Below are 23,523 nucleotides of genomic sequence, written 5' to 3'. Positions count from 1 at the left end.
AACAATTATATTTTATACAAAATATATATTTTTACAAAATAATTTGGACTCAAAAATTGCTATAGAATCGTATGTGTAAACAAGTTATGTCAATTTTAATTTCATATTACAAAAATGGAGCCTATTGGTCATGTTTCCATGGCAACTTAACGTCTGATTTCTAAACCGTGTTTGCAGGATGATTTTTGAGAGTTTAAGCTTTTGAATAATGATGATTACTAAAGAAGTGAACAACGCTGCGCCTTATTTAAAGGGTTAATCCTGAAAACAACACTGGGTGTCTTTAAATGGATGGAAACACTGTGTGTGGACGTGTGTGTGTGTGTGTGTGTGAGTGAGTGGGAGAGAGTCTGTGTGTGTGTGTGTGTGTGTGAGTGAGTTAGTGAGTGGGAGGGAGAGTGTAAGTGTGTGTGTGTGTGTGATCATTCCAGCTGCTGTGTTACGGTCCTCCAGTGTGTAGGCGACTCTTTGTCTGAAGGGAGAGTTTATCTCATCCATAATAAACAGCAGAAGACATGAGCGCTGTTATGAAACATTGATGTGATGAGCTGCAGTGTTGTCACACACACCGACTCTCGGATCATCTGCTCTGAACACACACCTCTGTTGCTCACCTCGGCCTGAACACACACTTTTCAGAATAAACCCGACAGGGTGATCAGGATCAGGTCTTTCATCAGCCTGAAGGGTTTATTCTGAGATCACACACACACACACACACACACACACCTGAAGGGTTTATTCTGAGATAACAACCGTCCAGATGTAGATTATTATTACGCGTCTGCTTGCCACATCAGTGAATAATCACTTCACCGAAATACTGATCTGAGTTTATATATTTGATAATCTCTTTAAACACAACACTTGCGGAGAGAGCCGTTTCAGCGGCGAGATCAAACTAGACGGACGTATAAGAGATACGGTATACAGTCATAACACTTATTACACAGCATTTCAACACATTAATAATGATGGAGATCAGAGATATTGATTTCAGATTAAACTGTTTTTAAATCGTGCCTGTTTGTATCTCATAATCCAACAATAGTCCAATAAAATATGGCCACCACTAATACATTTGTTGAATATTTAGTTCATTTTGTTTTGGGGAGAGCGGTGTTTTCTGATGGTTTCATATTTGCCCACAATGACAATAATATTGGATATCTAATTGTAAAATGGACCGGGAGCCATCTTAGAGACGCTAGTACAGTAATCCTGTAATCGAGATGCGGCGGTGATGCGGCGAGAGTTACAGAAGTCCAGTCGCGATAGAATAAAGGATTACACGTTCCAAATCTTCATTTGATAGAAATGGTTTAGTTTTTAATAAACTAGTTCATTTGCTGGTCCAGTATTAGTTTATTACCAATTTAATAGCCTGAATGTCTTACTGTTGTTTTCGAGTAAGATGACTGGGGACTCGAGCCTGATATCAGTTATTTGGGTGGCCGAATACAATAACCTCAGTTTAACTTTAAAACGTTTTTGGCCATTTAATTTTGAATGTTTTTTCTCGTAGGTCTCTCTCTCCTCCATCATGTCCATCTGCGTTTACCGAGGCTTAACTCCACCCTCTCAGGAAAAGCGGGCGTGGCTTTGTCCGCCAGCCACGCCCTCACCCCACTGGCCCCGCCCCTCGCTCCCCCAGCTGTTGGCCGTGTGCCTGCTTCTGCTTCTACCAGCCGTCCAATCACGGCGCGATCGCGGCGGAGGGGGCGTGGCCCACTACATCCCGTCCTCGGTGGCCCAGTTCCCGCCCGTCTCCAAGCTCCTGCAGGGGCTGAGCATCGCCGTGGTGCTGGTGGGCAACTCCAGTGAGGTGGTGCTCGCCGGCACACGCGAGAAGGACGACTTCGGCCACATGCCGCTAGCGCCCAGCGTGGAGATGCTCACCATGAACGAGACGGACCCCAAGAGCATCATCAAGAGCATCTGCGACCTGATGACGGAGCACTGGCTGCAGGGCGTGGTGTTCGGAGACGACACCGACCAGGAGGCCATCGCTCAGATCCTGGACTTCATCTCGGCACAGACGCACATCCCCATCCTGGGCGTCAAGGGAGGGTCCTCCATGATCATGGCCGCTAAGGTACGTCAACATCTCCATACACTTATTCCATGTCCACCTTATTCCTGACTGGCTTCTGAAGAATAGGTGGCGTTTCCGGTTTGGGGAACTTCCATTCAAAAAGACTGAAACGAATCATTCAAATCATAAGGTTGCCCTCAAGCCAGTCTCTCCCGAATCAACACAGAGTGAGTTACACCGCAGTTCCTCCACCGGCCACTAGAGGCGCTGCAGGAGAGACTCACTCCCATAGATCCGCAGGTTAACATGCCCAACTTTACAGCAGAATAAACATGTTTACAGTCAAGTGGTTTTGGTCTATATACTGTATATCCGTATATCCTAGAGTAGATATGAGCTGTGGAAAGAGTCGTGTTTTGGCGTGATTTCTGATCTGTTGAAGGTTACATGTTAATGCTTTTACTCTTTTAAATGTCCTTTTAATGTTCGATGGTTGAAGGGTGAGTAGAATAATCTCATTGTACCCAGTTTTTATTAAAAAAAAAACGTATTATTCTATTTTTTTTAGTCTATCTATGGTATTATTGCGTTCATAGAGCGAGCCTTTTGCTGATTGTTTGAGGTGATTGCGTCTGTGGGGATTTGATTGGCTGGTTGTGGTTTGCTATTGGCTGATGTCATGTGAGTGACAGGTTATAGCCCCGCCCTCGTCACCTGCGACAGGAACTTATTCTGATTCAACATTATGAACACAATATTGATGTGCACCACATCTCTCAGAATAAACTCTGCAATATTCCCTTAAAAAGTCATGCATTCTGAAGAGAGGAGCACAGATGTGTGTGTGTGTGTGTGTGTGATGCCGAGCCGACAGACACACACAGAGCGATCAGGTCCTCATGTAAGTGCTGTGAGTCAGATCCGTGCCCACGCTTTAAACGCCGGTGAAATCACACCGGATGAAGATGAAGATGAGGATGAAGAGCGGCTCGCCCACGCTCCGCTGTCCAGATGCTCTCGCTACAGTGTCAGGGAAATAGCGGCGGTAATGCTGCAAAACGCAACAATTATCAAACTAATGCTCTACAGAAGACAATATTCATATTATTTAAAGGTGGCATATTATGATGTAATATAAATCTCTGACGTCCCCAGGATGTGTGTGTGAAATTTCAGCTCAAAATACCAGATCATTTATTATAGTTTGTCAAATTTGGCTGTGAGCAAAAACACGCTGTTTTTGTGTGTGTCCCTTTAAATGCAAATCAGCTTTAGCTCCGCCTCTGTTCAGAAGAGGGCGGAGCTTCAGAGACTCCGGCAATAACAGCACAGGCGGATCTGACTGATCCAGGATCAGGAGTAACAGCAGCTTTAGCTCCGCCTTCCGGAGAGCTTCACTGTTACACGTTTCTGAATGTTAGCGGAGACGTTTGTGTAGTTGTTGTGGAGTCACACTGATCATCTCATCATCATGTTGAACTCTTCAGTTCCTGAGTCAGTGTTTATAAGACAGCGCTCACATGTTCTGCTCAATAGTGTTCAGTTTCAGGCTCAGCTGGATCTTCTCCAGTGCGCTAGAACTGGGCTCTGATGGCGCTCGCTGAACCCAGTGTGTGAGAACGTGCAGATTAAGGGGCGGGAATATTAAAATAAGGCAGGAGACGGACATCTGATCGGCTTATTTTAGAGAAAGACAGTTACTGGGTTCACTCTCGCGTGTTCTGGGTTGGTGGAGCACTGGGACCGGTTGTAGCGCTCACACACACAGATTTTCATGATATGTCCCCTTTAAGTGTCTGTTCATCCAATGATCATTTACTCTTGCGACTTCAAAAACCTGTGTGACTTAAAAGAAGCTATTTTGAGAAGTGCTTGTGTAATGAAAGGTGCCCAATGTTCTTCACATTATCTTTAGTCAGGTTTGAGCAATATGCCATGAGGAATGGCCCAGTTTCAGTCCCATTAAGGTGCAATCAGTGTGCTGAGACTTCCAGTTTGTGCTGGTTTATGATGGCTTGTGCTGGTCTGTACTGGTTTTGTGCTGGTTTATGCTGGTTTATGATGGTTTATGCTGGTTTATGATGGTTTATGCTAGTTTATGCTGGTTTATGATGGTTTATGCTAGTTTATGCTGGTTTATGATGGTTTATGATGGTTTATGCTGGTTTGTGTTGGTTTATGATGGTTTATGCTGGTTTGGTTTGGCTGTTTGAGTGAGATCTTCTGTATAAATTGCTTGGAAACACTGAGTCTTGTGAGATGGACCAGATTTGATGGTTGTTCTCAAGATCTCTGTGATGTGCTGCTGATCTTGAGGGGTCAGAGGTCAGATGGGATGACCTTCAGCCCAGAGAGAGTCTCACCCCCCTCTTTCTCTCTGTGTGTGACCTGGTTTATATAGTGTCAGTGTATCATGTGTGCTCCGCTTTAAAGACCAGAGAACTAGGACACATATTTAGGGCTCCTTCTCTCTCTCTCTCTCTCTCTCTCTCTCTCTCTCTCTCAGTGTCTCTCTCTCTCTGTCTTCTCATCTCTCCGTCTGCTCGTCTGTTTGTCCTTCCTCCGTCCTGCTCTCTGTTCCTGCTGTCTGCTGTTCATCACAGATACAGAGCGAGAGAGAGAGAGAGAGAGAGACGCTGAATGAGAGAACGAGTTGAGCTCGGTCAATTACCCAGAGTTCTGTGCCAAGATGCCTGCTGTCAGGACGCCACAATCTGTTACACACACACAGCAGTCATTGAGCAGAGGAAGTCATGTGACTGTTCCTGAAGTGTGTGTGTGTTGTGTGAGTGTGAACACCTCAAGTTTTAGAGTTATGTTGGTTATGTCTGCGGTTTTTTTAACAAGCGGTTTTATCATAGCTAGCTTAAAGGATTTTGGTACGTATCCTAGCGACAAAGACGAATTAATGATATGAAGAAGAGGACCTCTGACCTCTGGAAGCACGTCTTTCAGTAGTTTAGTCGGTATAGGGTGTAAAGTTGACACTTCCTCGTCTCCTAGACTCTCGACACCACAGCCATCGGCCCTGATCCTCAGCAAACCCGTCTCCACACGCGCGTGATGACTCCGGTCCTCAACCAGGGGGACTCTGTGTCTGGTTTTACACCCCTCTCTCATCACTGCGGGTTATATGTGTGTGTTAGACGCTCTGCTTTGTCTATCCGTAGTCTAAAACACTGGCCTGTTCTTATTTATAACCCTATCCAGGGATCCTTCATCTTCAGACGTGTTTCTGTAAAGTGTGTAGGTCGTTCCAGCCTTCGGTGTCGGGACTGTTTCTTGTTTTCGGTTGCAGTGGTGCATTCTGGGAAAGGCATGGACATGCGCAGCTCTTCTGAGTAATCTGAGAAATCTCACTGGACATTTCTAAAGTGATTTAAAGACTGGGAGACAGAAACATGTGTTTGCCTGATTTATGTATTGATTCACCTATTTTATTTTTGACATGTGTCTGTGTGTTATCTAGATATGTATGGATGTATGCTATGTGTTAAACCCATGTGAAATGTTGACGCTCTTGCAAAACAGTCTGACCTCTGACCTGTGATGCTGCCTGGATCATGATCACACACTGTCGCCTATTTACATCTTTGTTGCCATTGGCTTGGGTTCCTAAATTGGGGACATTAAATTTAACATTTAAGTTAATATTCAACAGTAATATTGATCTCCACACACCCATGCATTATGATATACACACACCCCATGCATTATGATATACACACCCCATGCATTATGATATACACACACCCATGCATTATGATATACACACACACCCATGCATTATGATATACACACACCCCATGCATTATGATATACACACACCCCATGCATTATGATATACACACACCCATGCATTATGATATACACACACACCCATGCATTATGATATACACACACACCCATGCATTATGATATACACACACCCCATGCATTATGATATACACACACCCATGCATTATGATATACACACACCCCATGCATTATGATATACACACACCCCATGCATTATGATATACACACACCCATGCATTATGATATACACACACCCATGCATTATGATATACACACACCCATGCATTATGATATACACACACCCATGCATTATGATATACACACACCCATGCATTATGATATACACACACCCCATGCATTATGATATACACACACCCCATGCATTATGATATACACACACCCCATGCATTATGATATACACACACCCATGCATTATGATATACACACACCCATGCATTATGATATTCACACACCCCATGCATTATAATATTCACACACCCATGCATTATGATATACACACCCATGCATTATGATATACACACCCATGCATTATGATATACACACACCCATGTATTATGATATACACACACCCCATGCATTATGATATACACACCCATGCATTATGATATACACACACCCATGCATTATGATATACACACACCCATGCATTATTATATACACACACCCATGCATTATGATATACACACCCATGCATTATGATATATACACACCCATGCATTATGATATACACACACCCATGCATTATGATATACACACACCCATGCATTATTATATACACACACCCATGCATTATGATATACACACCCATGCATTATGATATATACACACCCATGCATTATGATATACACACACCCATGCATTATGATATACACACACCCCATGCATTATGATATACACACCCATGCATTATGATATACACACACCCATGCATTATGATATACACACACCCATGCATTATGATATACACACCCATGCATTATGATATACACACACCCCATGCATTATGATATACACACCCATGCATTATGATATATACACACCCCATGCATTATGATATACACACACCCATGCATTACAGTCATTTATACTTGTGCAAAAATCACCCATAATTCAGACGCTTTTTAGAATGTGTGTGTGTGTGTGTGTGTGTGTCAGGATAGTCAGAGAAGCACAGCTGTCAAAGCAGTGTGTAGCCACAGTGTGACAGCGGAAGAACCGCTTGTGTGTGAGTGTGTGTGTGTAGTTGTCTGTGTGTGTGAGTGTGTGTGATGAGTAGCTGTTACACACATCACTCTCTATCTAAAATGACTTTATCTATCCCTATATCATAGAGCTTGTTTATGATGCACACACACACACACACACACACAGAGAGAGAGAGAGAGAGAGAGAGAGAAGAAGAACTCGCCCGGTGTACATGCGAACCCATAACCGTTTAAAAGACCCTCACGAGGGAAAAGTCCCTACGCGCGGTGTTTATGACTAGCTTATAGAGGTAGAGATGAAACGCGTTCTGTAGCGCTGTGTGTTCGCGTTCAGCTACGGTAGAAACATGACGTCACAATATGTCGACCTTCATAGAACTAGTGTTGTGGCATTCGGGTTGCCAGCTCTTCTCTAGTTATCACAGCTGCAGATACAAACGTGTCGGAATCAGATAAAAAAAAAAATCATAAAAAACTCCATATGAATCCGAAATACTTTGTTACAAAGCCCGAAATTAATAATTACCAGAAAAACCTCACTGTGTAGGACTCTTGCCATCGCAGCCTACGTTCTGCTGGATCCTGCAGCATATCTGGCAACCTCGAGTCATGGGGGAAGGGGGGAAGGGATACACCCTAATTTGAAAGTGATTGCAGTACCAGTTTTGGCCACAATCTTGCACACAGCTCCTTTAAGATAGTATGAGCCACGAACGGCTAGTCTAACTTTTCGGCATCAGATTTGGCCAATCTGCTTTTTTATTTAACTAATTTAAAAGCGTTAGAAAAAAACGCTCTTAAATAAAAACATATGTTTGACCTGTAAGACGGTTTATGCCTCTGACAAAAGCCTTAAATGTGTTGCTTAAACATGATCCCGATGTCATGTGATCACCTGCGGCGAATCACAGTCTCGTATTGATTAAATACAGTTTCTTAATGTTTACGAATCTGGTTTAGTTGCTAATAGCATCTCTAATGGGCTCGTTAAAATGAGTCTAATGTTTAATGAAAAGGGAGAGGTAGAACCAGGTCAGGACTAATTACATGTGCAGGATCCACAATATGAGTGACATAACAGGCTTTGGTTCTCCACTGTGTAAAAGTTGTAGTTTTTTGCATCGTCTCCAAGTGTGTGTGATCCACCAGCCGGAAGCTGAAGCCTCGCGGGAGCCGCCGTTGTAGCAGAGCCGTTAGCATCCCATTCATTCTGGCGAGACTTTGACAGAGGATAACTTTACACCTGAGGCGTCCAAAGACTTCATTTACTCATTATTTATTTCTTTATAAGAAACACAACAATGTTTAAAAGGCTCCATTACCTTGTATCTTACGTTACGGCCCCGTAGAAGCAGTTTTTGTAAAACTCTCTCTCTCTCTCCACTGTGTGCAGGACGACAGCTCCATGTTCTTCCAGTTCGGTCCCTCCATCGAGCAGCAGGCGTCTGTTATTCTCAACATCATGGAGGAGTACGACTGGTACATCTTCTCCATCGTCACCACATACTACCCCGGGTACCAGGACTTCGTTACCAAGGTAACACACACACACACGCTGGTACATCTTCTCCATCGTCACCTCATACTAACCCGGGTTCCAAGACTTCGTTACCAATCTACCAATCAAAGACTAATCCTAATCTTAATCCAGATCAATTGAGTTCTGATCTGACAGTGCCGGTGCAGCCAACTCAACAATATCACTGAATGTCAGAGCTAACCCTAACCCTAGATCACCCTGGATATCCACCAGAGGGCACTGTTCTGATCAGGACTACATTACCCATAAGCCACTGTCCTCATCATCATGATTATCCACATCTGTTTCTCATTGGCTTGTTTAGCCCAGTTCCCTCATGTAGAGGTGGGCAGATCGAGGCTTCGTGGTCATGTGACGTATCGAAACGCTCCATACCTAACCCTTCGAGAAGAGTCCTAGTACATGTCAGAAAAATGTAGTTATTTTCCCAAAACGTTTCATTCATGCTTCAAAACCTTGTTATCGTGTCAGGAAATTGGCATCGTGTGTTTTTGTCATCGTGTGAGTCACAATGGTTGGATGTTTGTTACTAATGTTAGTTCGTAAAATACAGCTTGTCATGGTAGTTCACAGAGCATTTGGTTGATTGGGAAGATTGGGATTCATTTTTCATTTCAAAGGCAGGCCATTTGCCAATTCACCAGACATTACACACGTTAATTTCTGGAATATTCATGCATGTCTGACAGATGTTGAACCGCACACGATGAAATATTGTTGATAAGTTGTGAAGAGTTAATCAACTCATGACCAACCAGCCATGGGCATTTAGGTATTAGACATAGACAGTTACGCAGTGAGGTCGTTCGGCTCGACGCGGAGCGGAGTCGTTCGTGACGCATCCACCATACAGCACTATAGCCTCGAGTACCTTATTGCTTTTATAGAACTGTTACCACACAATAGAAATATTACGTTTCCGCCAGATCCGCAGCACGATCGAGAACAGTTTCGTGGGCTGGGAGCTGGAGGAGGTGCTCCTGCTGGACATGTCTGTGGACGACGGAGACGCCAAGATCCAGAACCAGCTGAAGAAGCTGCAGAGCCCCGTGATCCTGCTCTACTCCACCAAAGAGGAGGCCAACGTGATCTTCGAGGTGGCTCATTCTGTGGGCCTGACGGGCTACGGCTACACCTGGATCGTGCCGTCTCTGGTGGCGGGAGACGCCGACCACATCCCGCCCGAGTTTCCCACAGGTGTGTGTGTGTGTGTGTCTGAGGTGTGTGTGTACGGGACTCAGAGATCAGGGCTGAGGTGTGTGTGTCTCTCCTCAGGCATGATCTCAGTCTCCTATGACGAGTGGGATTATGGTCTGGAGGCGCGTGTGAGGGACGGTGTGGCTGTGATCTCCTACGCCACCTCCACCATGATGATGGACCGAGGGCCACACACACTCCTGAAGCCCGAGTGCCACGGGGCCCCCGACAAGAAGAGTCCGATTGCAGGCAATAACAACGAGGTGCTCAGGTGAGACTGCTCTCCTAACATGACCTTTCCCTAAACTCAACAAAAGATGAACTTTGACCCCATGAGGAAAAACAGCTCATAAATATACAGAATGATTTTTTTTAAATGTTAAAATGCAAAAAAATTTATTGTGATGGGTAGGTTTAGGGGTCAGGTGTGTGTATGAGATGGGCAGGTTTAGTGGTGGGGTTATAGTGTGTGTGTGTGATGTGATGTGTAGGTTTAGTGTAAGGATACAGTATATGAAGAGTTCAGATGAGTTCAGGCCTCTTAATGCCATTTGAAATTTTCTTCTTTAATGATGATTTTTATCAAACTTGCATATTTAAGTTCAGTAATTTCACTTAAATAACAATTAATAGGTAATTATCATCGCCATTTAAGTGAAATCACTGAACTTAAATATACAAGTTTGATAAAAATTATCATTCTAGAAGAAAATTTCAAATGGCACTTTTGCATCTGAACTTTTCATATACAGTTTGTACAGTATAAAAACTATTAAGTCTATGGAGAGTCCTGATAAGTGTGTCCGTGTGGTTTCTCTCAGAGCTGCTGCTTAATGCAGAGGTCTCTCTCTCTCTCTCTCTTTGTCTCTCTCTCTCTCTCTCTCTCTCTCTCACAATGATGTTTCCATAGTAACACTGGGAGGAGTTTGGAAGCTGCAGTGCTTGTGGTTGCCATAACTGTACAATACATATGTCACACTTCCCCCTCAACACTGAGACCATAACACATCAATAAATACTGAAGACAGACAGATAGATAGATAGATAGATAGACAGACAGACAGACAGACAGACAAAGAGATAGATAGATAGATAGATAGACAGACAGACAGACAGACAGACAGACAGACAGATGACAGACAGACAAAGAGATAGATAGACAGATAGATACAGACAGACAGACAGACAGACAAAGAGATAGATAGACTGATAGATAGACAGATAGACAAATAGATAGATAGATAGATAGATAGATAGATGGATGGATAGATAGATAGATAGATAGATAGATAGATAGATAGATAGATAGATAGATAGATAGATAGATAGATAGATAGATAGATAGATAGATAGATGGATAGACAGATAGATAGATAGACAGATAGATAAACAGATAGACATACAGACTGATAGACATACAGACGGACAGACAGACAGTCAGTGGGTGTTGACTATCTCCGGTGACGTGCTGGCTTGTGTGTGTGTGTGTGTGTGTGTGTTTGACAGGTATCTTATGAACGTGACGTTCGAGGGCCGCAATCTCTCCTTCAGTGAGGACGGGTATCAGATGCACCCCAAACTGGTGATCATCCTGCTGGACAAGGAGAGACAGTGGGACAGAGTAAGAGTCAAGAGTCATGAGTCTGTGTTCATGAGTCATGAGTCTGTGTTCGGGAGTCACAAGACTGTGTTCATGAGTCATGAGTCTGTGTTCGTGAGTCTCGAGTCTGTGTTCATGAGTCACAAGTCTGTGTTCGGGAGTCACGAGTCTGTTTGTGAGTCATGAGTCTGTGTTCGTGAGTCATGAGTCTGTCTTTGTGAGTCATAAGTCTGTGTTCGGGAGTCATGAGTCTGTGTTCGGGAGTCATGAGTCTGTGTTCGGGAGTCATGAGTCTGTGTTTGTGAGTCACGAGTCTGTGTTCGTGAGTCACGAGTCTGTGTTCATGAGTCACGAGTCTGTGTTCGTGAGTCATGAGTCTGTGTTCGTGAGTCATGAGTCTGTGTTCGTGAGTCATGAGTCTGTTTGTGAGTCATGAGTCTGTTTTTATGAGTCATGAGTCTGTGTTCGGGAGTCATGAGTCTGTGTTCGGGAGTCATGAGTCTGTGTTTGTGAGTCATGAGTCTGTGTTCGGGAGTCATGAGTCTGTGTTTGTGAGTCACGAGTCTGTGTTCGTGAGTCACGAGTCTGTGTTCGTGAGTCACGAGTCTGTGTTCGTGAGTCATGAGTCTGTTTGTGAGTCATGAGTCTGTTTTTATGAGTCATGAGTCTGTGTTCGGGAGTCATGAGTCTGTGTTCGGGAGTCATGAGTCTGTGTTTGTGAGTCACGAGTCTGTGTTCGTGAGTCACGAGTCTGTGTTCGTGAGTCACGAGTCTGTGTTCGTGAGTCATGAGTCTGTGTTCGTGAGTAATGAGTCTGTGTTTGTGAGTCATTAGTCTGTGTTCGTGAGTTACGAGTTTGTGTTCGTGAGTCATGAGTGTGTGTTCGTGAGTCATGAGTCTGTGTTCGTGAGTCATTAGTCTGTGTTTGTGAGTCACGAGTCTGTGTTCGTGAGTCACGAGTCTGTGTTCGTGAGTCATGAGTCTGTGTTCGTGAGTCATGAGTCTGTGTTCGGGAGTCATGAGTCTGTGTTTGTGAGTCACGAGTCTGTGTTCGTGAGTCACGAGTCTGTGTTCGTGAGTAATGAGTCTGTGTTTGTGAGTCATTAGTCTGTGTTTGTGAGTCATTAGTCTGTGTTCGTGAGTCACGAGTCTGTGTTCGTGAGTCATGAGTCTGTTTGTGAGTCATGAGTCTGTTTTTATGAGTCATGAGTCTGTGTTCGGGAGTCATGAGTCTGTGTTCGGGAGTCATGAGTCTGTGTTTGTGAGTCACGAGTCTGTGTTCGTGAGTCACGAGTCTGTGTTCGTGAGTCACGAGTCTGTGTTCGTGAGTCATGAGTCTGTGTTCGTGAGTAATGAGTCTGTGTTCGTGAGTAATGAGTCTGTGTTTGTGAGTCATTAGTCTGTGTTCGTGAGTTACGAGTTTGTGTTCGTGAGTCATGAGTGTGTGTTCGTGAGTCATGAGTCTGTGTTCGTGAGTCATTAGTCTGTGTTTGTGAGTCACAAGTCTGTGTTCGTGAGTCACGAGTCTGTGTTCGTGAGTCATGAGTCTGTGTTCGTGAGTCATGAGTCTGTGTTCGGGAGTCACAAGACTGTGTTCATGAGTCATGAGTCTGTGTTCGTGAGTCTCGAGTCTGTGTTCATGAGTCACAAGTCTGTGTTCGGGAGTCACGAGTCTGTTTGTGAGTCATGAGTCTGTGTTCGTGAGTCATGAGTCTGTCTTTGTGAGTCATAAGTCTGTGTTCGGGAGTCATGAGTCTGTGTTCGGGAGTCATGAGTCTGTGTTCGGGAGTCATGAGTCTGTGTTTGTGAGTCACGAGTCTGTGTTCGTGAGTCACGAGTCTGTGTTCATGAGTCACGAGTCTGTGTTCGTGAGTCATGAGTCTGTGTTCGTGAGTCATGAGTCTGTGTTCGTGAGTCATGAGTCTGTTTGTGAGTCATGAGTCTGTTTTTATGAGTCATGAGTCTGTGTTCGGGAGTCATGAGTCTGTGTTCGGGAGTCATGAGTCTGTGTTTGTGAGTCATGAGTCTGTGTTCGGGAGTCATGAGTCTGTGTTTGTGAGTCACGAGTCGGTGTTCGTGAGTCACGAGTCTGTGTTCGTGAGTCACGAGTCTGTGTTCGTGAGTCATGAGTCTGTTTGTGAGTCATGAGTCTGTTTTTATGAGTCATGAGTCTGTGTTCGGGAGTCATGAGTCTGTGTTCGGGAGTCATGAGTCTGTGTTTGTGAGTCACGAGTCTGTGTTCGTGAGTCACGAGTCTGTGTTCGTGAGTCACGAGTCTGTGTTCGTGAGTCATGAGTCTGTGTTCGTGAGTAATGAGTCTGTGTTTGTGAGTCATTAGTCTGTGTTCGTGAGTTACGAGTTTGTGTTCGTGAGTCATGAGTGTGTGTTCGTGAGTCATGAGTCTGTGTTCGTGAGTCATTAGTCTGTGTTTGTGAGTCACGAGTCTGTGTTCGTGAGTCACGAGTCTGTGTTCGTGAGTCATGAGTCTGTGTTCGTGAGTCATGAGTCTGTGTTCGGGAGTCATGAGTCTGTGTTTGTGAGTCACGAGTCTGTGTTCGTGAGTCACGAGTCTGTGTTCGTGAGTAATGAGTCTGTGTTTGTGAGTCATTAGTCTGTGTTTGTGAGTCATTAGTCTGTGTTCGTGAGTCACGAGTCTGTGTTCGTGAGTCATGAGTCTGTTTGTGAGTCATGAGTCTGTTTTTATGAGTCATGAGTCTGTGTTCGGGAGTCATGAGTCTGTGTTCGGGAGTCATGAGTCTGTGTTTGTGAGTCACGAGTCTGTATTCGTGAGTCACGAGTCTGTGTTCGTGAGTCACGAGTCTGTGTTCGTGAGTCATGAGTCTGTGTTCGTGAGTAATGAGTCTGTGTTCGTGAGTAATGAGTCTGTGTTTGTGAGTCATTAGTCTGTGTTCGTGAGTTACGAGTTTGTGTTCGTGAGTCATGAGTGTGTGTTCGTGAGTCATGAGTCTGTGTTCGTGAGTCATTAGTCTGTGTTTGTGAGTCACGAGTCTGTGTTCGTGAGTCACGAGTCTGTGTTCGTGATTCATGAGTCTGTGTTCGTGAGTCATGAGTCTGTGTTCGGGAGTCATGAGTCTGTGTTTGTGAGTCACGAGTCTGTGTTTGTGAGTCACGAGTCTGTGTTCGTGAGTCACGAGTCTGTGTTCGTGAGTCACGAGTCTGTGTTCGTGAGTCATGAGTCTGTGTTCGTGAGTAATGAGTCTGTGTTTGTGAGTCATTAGTCTGTGTTTGTGAGTCATTAGTCTGTGTTCGTGAGTTACGAGTCTGTGTTCGTGAGTCATGAGTCTGTGTTCGTGAGTCACGAGTCTGTGTTCGTGAGTCATGAGTCTGTGTTCGTGAGTAATGAGTCTGTGTTCGTGAGTCATGAGTCTGTGTTCGTGAGTCATGAGTCTGTGTTCGTGAGTCACGAGTCTGTGTTCGTGAGTCACGAGTCTGTGTTCGTGAGTCACGAGTCTGTGTTTGTGAGTCATGAGTCTGTGTTTGTGAGTCATTAGTCTGTGTTCGTGAGTTACGAGTCTGTGTTCGTGAGTCATGAGTGTGTGTTCGTGAGTCATGAGTCTGTGTTCGTGAGTCATGAGTCTGTGTTCGTGAGTCTCAAGTCTGTGTTCATGAGTCTGTGTTCGGGAGTCATGAGTCTGTGTTCGTGAGTCTCGAGTCTGTGTTCATGAGTCACAAGTCTGTGTTCGTGAGTCATTAGTCTGTGTTCATGAGTCATGAGTCTGTGTTCGTGAGTCACAAGTCTGTGTTCGTGAGTCATTAGTCTGTGTTCATGAGTCATGAGTCTGTGTTCGGGAGTCATGAGTCTGTGTTCGTGAGTCACGAGTCTGTGTTCGTGAGTCACAAGTCTGTGTTCGTGAGTCATTAGTCTGTGTTCATGAGTCATGAGTCTGTGTTCGGGAGTCATGAGTCTGTGTTCATGAGTCATGAGTCTGTGTTTGTGAGTCACGAGTCTGTTTGTGAGTCATGAGTCTGTTTTTATGAGTCATGAGTCTGTGTTCGGGAGTCATGAGTCTGTGTTCGGGAGTCATGAGTCTGTGTTTGTGAGTCATGAGTCTGTGTTCGTGAGTCATTAGTCTGTGTTCATGAGTCATGAGTCTGTGTTCGTGAGTCATTAGTCTGTGTTCGTGAGTCATGAGTCTGTGTTTGTGAGTCACGAGTCTGTGTTTGTGAGTCACTAGTCTGTGTTCGTGAGTCACGAGTCTGTGTTCGTGAGTCACGAGTCTGTGTTCGTGAGTCATGAGTCTGTGTTCGTGAGTCATGAGTCTGTGTTCGTGAGTCATGAGTCTGTGTTTGTGAGTCATGAGTCTGTTTGTGAGTCATGAGTCTGTTTTTATGAGTCATGAGTCTGTGTTCGGGAGTCATGAGTCTGTGTTCGTGAGTCACGAGTCTGTGTTTGTGAGTCACGAGTCTGTGTTTGTGAGTCACTAGTCTGTGTTCGTGAGTCACGAGTCTGTGTTCGTGAGTCACGAGTCTGTGTTCGTGAGTCATGAGTCTGTGTTCGTGAGTCATGAGTCTGTGTTCGTGAGTCATGAGTCTGTGTTTGTGAGTCATGAGTCTGTGTTTGTGAGTCATTAGTCTGTGTTCGTGAGTTACGAGTCTGTGTTCGTGAGTCATGAGTGTGTGTTCGTGAGTCATGAGTCTATGTTCGTGAGTCTGTGTTTGTGAGTCTGTGTTTGTGAGTCATTAGTCTGTGCTCATGAGTCTGTGTTTGTGAGTCTGTGTTCGTGAGTCTGTGTTTTTGAGTCATTAGTCTGTGCTCATGAGTCTGTGTTTGTGAGTCATTAGTCTGTGTTCGTGAGTTACGAGTCTGTGTTCGTGAGTCATGAGTGTGTGTTCGTGAGTCATGAGTCTGTGTTCGTGAGTCTGTGTTTGTGAGTCATTAGTCTGTGCTCATGAGTCTGTGTTTGTGAGTCTGTGTTCGTGAGTCTGTGTTTGTGAGTCATTAGTCTGTGCTCATGAGTCTGTGTTTGTGAGTCATGAGTCTGTGTTTGTGAGTCATGAGTCTGTGCTCATGAGTGTGTGTTCATGAGTCATTAGTCTGTGCTCATGAGTCTGTGTTCGTGAGTCTGTGTTCGTGAGTCTGTGTTTGTGAGTCATTAGTCTGTGCTCATGAGTGTGTGTTCGTGAGTCATTAGTCTGTGCTCATGAGTCTGTGTTCGTGAGTCTGTGTTTGTGAGTCTGTGTTTGTGAGTCATTAGTCTGTGCTCATGAGCGTGTGTTCGTGAGTCATTAGTCTGTGCTCATGAGTCTGTGTTCGTGAGTCTGTGTTCGTGAGTCTGTGTTTGTGAGTCATTAGTCTGTGCTCATGAGTCTGTGTTCGTGAGTCTGTTCGTGAGTCTGTGTTTGTGAGTCATGAGTCTGTGCTCATGAGTGTGTGTTCGTGAGTCATTAGTCTGTGCTCATGAGTCTGTGTTCGTGAGTCTGTGTTCGTGAGTCTGTGTTTGTGAGTCATTAGTCTGTGCTCATGAGTCTGTGTTCGTGAGTCTGTTCGTGAGTCTGTGTTTGTGAGTCATTAGTCTGTGCTCATGAGTGTGTGTTTGTGAGTCATTAGTCTGTGCTCATGAGTGTGTGTTCGTGAGTCATTAGTCTGTGCTCATGAGTGTGTGTTCGTGAGTCATTAGTCTGTGCTCATGAGTCTGTGTTCGTGAGTCTGTGTTCGTGAGTCTGTGTGTCATGAGTCTGTGTTCGTGAGTCTGTGTTCGTGAGTCACGAGTCTGTGTTCGTGAGTCACGAGTCTGTGTTCGTGAGTCATTAGTCTGTGCTCATGAGTCTGTGTTCGTGAGTCTGTGTTCGTGAGTCTGTGTTCGTGAGTCTGTGTTCGTGAGTCATTAGTCTGTGTTTGTGAGTCTGTGTTCTCAAATACTGTGAATCAAACTCTGTGAATCAAATACTGAAGAGAATGACATCGAACCATCACATCTGAAACGTCATGTGACTGATTCGTGTGTGTGTGTGTGTGCAGGTGGGTAAGTGGGAGAACGGCTCTCTGAGCATGAAGTATCACGTGTGGCCACGCTTCGAGCTGTACTCCGGCTCAGAGAACCGCGAGGACGATCATCTGTCCATCGTGACGCTGGAGGAGGCGCCGTTCGTGATCGTGGAGGACGTGGATCCGCTGAGCGGGACCTGCATGAGGAACACCGTGCCCTGCCGAAAGCAGCTCAAAACACTGTAAACACACACACACACACACACTCTTCTGACCCAGTTCCTCCCAGAGCGGTTTCAGTGATAAGCACTTTAAAGCCAGTTCCCATGGGCATCTTGACGGACAAAACATCTCTGACTCTGTGTTTAATTAGTGTGTTCGTTAATGTGACTGAAGGATGTTTATGGTTAATGCAGAAACCTGTCAAATCACTAACCTGTCTTTCTCCATCCATCCGTCAGTAATAAGACGAGTGAGCCTCCGGTCTACATCAAGCGCTGCTGTAAAGGTTTCTGTATCGATATCCTGAAGAAGGTCGCCAAGTCTGTGAAGTTCTCGTACGATCTTTATCTGGTGACCAACGGCAAACACGGCAAGAAGATCAACGGCACGTGGAACGGGATGGTGGGAGAGGTATGAGTTTCAGATCAATAATACACGAAGTAAAGAGTCGTCATCAGTGTTCTGTGTGTGTGTGTGTTTGGGTTACTTACTGTTTATAATTAGCTGTCTATAAAAACAATCAAAGTCTTTGAGTTTGCAGTGTCCCCATTTAGATCGCTCTCTGTGTGTGTGTTAAAATATTACATTACACTACATTTCACACACTGCCATCCCATTGAAACACACACACACACACACACACTCTTTCGTGCCCCAGTTTAGTGATATGAACTTCAGGTATTTAGAGCTAAAATTACCAACAGAGAGAGAGAGAGAGAGAGAGAGAGAGAGAGAGAGAGAGAGAGAGAGAGAGAGAGTGATAACCCACTTACTGTGTGTTGTTGATCTAGAAACTCTCGTCTCATGTCTCCTCATCTCTCCTCATGTGAACATCGTGCAGCAGTGCATGCTGGGAATGAAGCGAAGTTAACTCTGGAAGTGTGTTTAGCTGATGTTCTCCAGGAGTGCTGTGATTGATCAGTCCTCGCTCGCTTTGGGAAGTTTGATCTGCGGTCTCTATAAAGACTGGTCGTTATATGCTCAGATGTCCTCACAGATGACGAACACAGGAACGGTCACTCGCTCAGCACAGGCAGTGTCGCGTCCTCACTAAAGATGATCATTTCATTCCTCTAAATCTTGCTAGCGTCTCAGCACTCGTTTTCTTAGTCTGTAGTTGTTGGATTAACATTAATGCGCTGCTCTTGAATTATTGTAAACTTAATTATAAGGATTGATCTGTATTTAATTTGTCCTATTTGTCCTAAAAAACTCCACCCTATTCACATAGACCCCACCCATGACTGCTGGCTGACTCCGCCCTATTCACATAGACCCTGCCCACAGCTGCTGATGGACTCTGCCCTGATTAATATAAACCCCGCCCACGACTGCTGACAGACTCCGCCCTATTCACATAGACCCCGCCCACAGCTGCTGACGGACTCCGCCCTATTAGAATAGCCCCAGAATCCAGCTCTCTGTGCGTGTGATTCGGTGTGTGTGTGTGTGTGTGTGTGTTCATAAAAACCCATTTCAGAAGTTCAGACTGGAATGGCTTTAAAAGGATTCAGATAATACAGTTTCATGAGGAAGAACTGTAATGTCTCATTCGGTGAGAGCGATAGGGATGATAATCAAACAGATGCTGTAGTTTTCGTCAGAGTATGTGAGGCATAAGCTGCACTGGCCCCGCCCTCTTCTGGATAGGGGGCGGAGCAGCAGCTCATTTGCATTTAAAGAGACATGCTCTAAAACAGCGTGTTTTTCCTTCCACTCAATAATGGCCATGCAACATGTTATAATAACTGATCTGGGGGCAGTTCTGAGCTGGAACTCACACACACACATTCTGGGGACACGGAGACGTTTATCAGATCTATAAAGAGGGGTGGAGTAGTTCCTCTTTAATAACTGCTGTCATTGATGTTATTTGATGTTTACATGAGTTCAGTCCAGCACATGCACTGCGTATCTGAAATGTAGTGTGTGTGTGTGTGTGTGTTTAGGTAGTGCTGAAGAATGCTCACATGGCTGTTGGTTCGCTGACTATCAACGAGGAGAGGTCAGAGGTCATCGATTTCTCCGTGCCGTTCATCGAGACGGGCATCAGTGTCATGGTGTCGAGGAGCAACGGGACTGTGTCTCCGTCAGCGTTCCTCGGTGAGACTCACACACACACACACACACACACACACTCACGTCTGTCACATGTGTGACGTCTGAGTGTGTGTGTGTTCTCGTCCCCAGAGCCCTTCAGTGCTGACGTGTGGATCATGATGTTCGTGATGCTCCTGCTGGTGTCGGCCATCGCCGTCTTCGTGTTCGAGTACTTCAGTCCTGTGGGTTACAACCGCTGTCTCGCTGACGGCCGAGGTGAGACACACACACACACACACACACACACTGTTTATTCTCCTCCTCCTCCTCCTCATCTGTGATGGAGTGTGTGTGTGTGTGTTTCAGAGGCCGGCGGGCCGTCGTTCACCGTGGGCAAGGCTATCTGGCTGCTGTGGGGTCTGGTCTTCAATAACTCTGTGCCCGTGCAGAACCCGAAGGGAACCACCAGTAAGATCATGGTGTCGGTGTGGGCCTTCTTCGCTGTGATCTTCCTGGCCAGCTACACCGCTAACCTCGCCGCGTTCATGATCCAGGAGGAGTACGTGGACCAGGTGTCGGGCCTCAGCGACAAGAAGGTGTGCTAGCGTTAGCTTGTAAATCTCTCTTTATGATGTGTTATCACGAAATATTGGACTCGACTTGTTTTCTTTCAGTTAGCACAGGTTTAGTGTTTCTACTTGGGTCTGAATAATCGTAGGCCTCGTTGATCTGAGCTGAAGCTCCTCCCTTTACTTTGAGGCGATTAACGATTAACCTGTCCAAAGAAGAAACACTAAACCTGCGCTAATTGAAACAAAACAAGTTGACAAAAAGATTGCGTCCAAAAGGCTTGTAAGGCGGGCAGTTTTTGACCTGGAACTCCAAAGTGTTGAGTTTGGCACAGCTTCTCGCTCGGCCTGTCGGCGTGCTCTCTCTCTCTCTCTCACACTGTTGGTCTTCAGTTTCAGAGACCCAACGACTTCTCCCCGCCGTTTCGCTTCGGGACGGTCCCGAACGGCAGCACCGAGAGAAACATACGCAATAACTACAAAGAGATGCACTCCTACATGATCAAATTCCACCAGCGCAACGTGAACGAAGCTCTGTACAGTCTGAAGACTGGGTGAGGAAACCAGCGAGAAGATCCCAGTAGTTCACTCAAAACTGAACATTTACTCTCCCTCAACCCATCCTAGTGTACATGACTTTCTTCTTTCAGACAAACACACTTTTATGATGGATAGATGCACTTTTATGATGGATAGATGCACTTTTATGATGGATAGATGCACTTTTATGATGGATAGATGCACTTTTATGATGGATAGATGCACTTTTATGATGGATAGATGCACTTTTATGATGGACAGATGCACTTTTATGATGGATAGATGCACTTTTATGATGGACAGATGCAGTTTTATGATGGATAGATGCACTTTTATGATGGACAGATGCAGTTTTATGATGGATAGATGCACTTTTATGATGGACAGATGCACTTTTATGATGGACAGATGCACTTTTATGATGGACAGATGCACTTTTATGATGGACATATGCACTTTTATGATGGATAGATGTACTTTTATGATGGACAGATGCACTTTTATAATGGATAGATGCACTTTTATGATGGATAGATGAACTTTTATGATGGACAGATGCACTTTTATGATGGATAGATGAACTTTTATGATGGACAGATGCACTTTTATGATGGATAGATGCACTTTTATAATGGATAGATGCACTTTTATGATGGACAGATGCACTTTTATAATGGATAGATGCACTTTTATGATGGATAGATGAACTTTTATGATGGACAGATGCACTTTTATGATGGATAGATGAACTTTTATGATGGACAGATGCACTTTTATGATGGATAGATGCACTTTTATGATGGATAGATGCACTTTTATTATGATGGATAGATGCACTTTTATGATGACAGATGCACTTTTATGATGGACAGATGCACTTTTATGATGGACAGATGCACTTTTATGATGGACAGATGCACTTTTATGATGGATAGATGTACTTTTATGATGGACAGATGCACTTTTATGATGGACAGATGCACTTTTATGATGATAGATGCACTTTTATGATGGACAGATGCACTTTTATGATGGACAGATGCACTTTTATGATGGACAGATGCACTTTTATGATGGACAGATGCACTTTTATGATGATAGATGCACTTTTATGATGGACAGATGCACTTTTATGATGGACAGATGCACTTTTATGATGGATAGATGCACTTTTATGATGGACAGATGCACTTTTATGATGGACAGATGCAGTTTTATGATGGATAGATGTACTTTTATGATAGACAGATGCACTTTTATGATGGACAGATGCACTTTTATGATGGATAGATGTACTTTTATGATGAACAGATGCACTTTTATGATGGATAGATGCACTTTTATGGACTTTCAAAAACATACCTCCATTCACTCCCATTTTAAAGATCGGGAGAGCCAGGACATGTTAATATAACTCTGATTGTCTTTATCTGAAAGAAGAATGTCATGTACACCAAGGATGGCTTGAGGGAGAGTAAATCATGGGGTAATTTTGTGTGAACTGTCCCTTTAAAGAGTAAGATAATGGATGTATAAATGGCACAGTGGTTGTGACGGCTCTGACGCCGGTGTTTCGCTCACAGTAAGCTGGATGCCTTCATCTACGACGCCGCGGTGCTGAACTACATGGCGGGCCGAGACGAGGGCTGTAAGCTGGTCACCATCGGCTCCGGGAAAGTGTTCGCCTCCACCGGCTACGGCATCGCCATCCAGAAGGACTCGGTGTGGAAGAGACAAGTGGACCTCGCCATCCTGCAGCTCTTCGGAGACGGTACACACACACACACACACACACACACACACACACTGAGTTCGACCCTCATCACTCGAGTTGTTACATATGTACAATCACTGATAGGTTCACGTGTTGGGATCTTTATTGCTCTAGTAAAAGGATGTCGTTTAAGCTCAGCTCTTGTTATTACTGGATGGTATTTCATTTTGTAGTTTGTTTAGTATCAGAAATGATGTTTGCCTCATTGTTATATTGACAGTAGTCGTACCTGACAACTCTCAGCAAACATTGTGAAATATTATTTTGTGAAGGCACTCATCACAAAGTCTCTCTTCTGAAAGCTCCTTTACGCTCATGATTGGCTGACATAGGTTGGCAATATGTTCTGATTGTGCTTTCGCTTCGTGGTCTTGTTTTTGGGGATTTTGTTTTAGGAGTTTGTTTCTATGGGGAGTCATTTCTACTGTTTCTGGGTCCTGTGTTTAACAGATGTGTATGACATAGCAGCTTAAGGTTACCCGTGGAAATGCTGTTTAAGTTGTGTTCAGTTGAACTGATGTGTTGTGTATTGATAGTCCTCATGTGAGTTTATGTTTATATCAGTCCTGTGTCTCAGCTTTGAATCCTGCATTCGTCTGCCAGCACCTGTGACTCTCCTGAGCCTGTGTCACACACACAAACCCCTGACCCTTGATATGCTGTGTGTGTGTGTGTGTGTGTGTTTCAGGTGACATGGAGGAGTTTGAGGCTCTCTGGCTGACGGGGATCTGCCATCACGAGAAGAATGAAGTGATGAGCAGTCAGCTGGACGTGGATAACATGGCCGGCGTGTTCTACATGCTGGGAGCCGCCATGGCCCTCTCGCTCATCACCTTCATCGCTGAACACGTCTTCTACTGGCACCTGCGCTTCTGCTTCATGGGCGTGTGCTCCGGCAAACCTGGATTCACCTACACCATCAGCAGGGTACGTATGAACAAACACACGCTGAACATTACAACCGGAGAAGTGCAGCGGGGCAAAACGCGATTATGCTAGAAATCATGTTGTGTTAAAGGGATAGTTCACCCAAAA

The 23,523-nt window shown here is 44.7% G+C and overlaps 1 protein-coding gene across 5 annotated transcripts in view; it reads left to right on the top strand.

Moving 5' to 3' along the window:
- The window catches only part of grin2ba (glutamate receptor, ionotropic, N-methyl D-aspartate 2B, genome duplicate a), a 45,410-nt gene that overhangs the window by 16,443 nt on the left and 5,444 nt on the right, over positions 1-23,523 (top strand). For all 5 annotated transcript variants that reach the window (XM_039657025.2, XM_039657023.2, XM_039657022.2 and 2 more), the window contains 13 exons: positions 1,526-2,095; positions 8,453-8,596; positions 9,526-9,796; positions 9,875-10,067; positions 11,303-11,417; positions 17,377-17,585; positions 17,805-17,976; positions 19,515-19,668; positions 19,756-19,881; positions 19,972-20,201; positions 20,568-20,728; positions 22,298-22,485; positions 23,177-23,415. In XM_039657025.2, the coding sequence (XP_039512959.2) occupies positions 1,544-2,095; positions 8,453-8,596; positions 9,526-9,796; positions 9,875-10,067; positions 11,303-11,417; positions 17,377-17,585; positions 17,805-17,976; positions 19,515-19,668; positions 19,756-19,881; positions 19,972-20,201; positions 20,568-20,728; positions 22,298-22,485; positions 23,177-23,415 (2,754 nt within the window). In that variant the 5' untranslated portion in view covers positions 1,526-1,543. The remainder of the gene's footprint in view (positions 1-1,525; positions 2,096-8,452; positions 8,597-9,525; positions 9,797-9,874; positions 10,068-11,302; positions 11,418-17,376; positions 17,586-17,804; positions 17,977-19,514; positions 19,669-19,755; positions 19,882-19,971; positions 20,202-20,567; positions 20,729-22,297; positions 22,486-23,176; positions 23,416-23,523) is intronic.

This window comes from Pimephales promelas, chromosome 3, assembly GCF_988280905.1.
Source record: "Pimephales promelas chromosome 3, fPimPro1.hap1.1, whole genome shotgun sequence".
Classification (NCBI taxonomy): Eukaryota; Metazoa; Chordata; class Actinopteri; order Cypriniformes; family Leuciscidae; genus Pimephales; species Pimephales promelas.
Note: the sequence above shows the minus strand (reverse complement) of the source record. Positions and strands in the feature narration are given on the sequence as shown.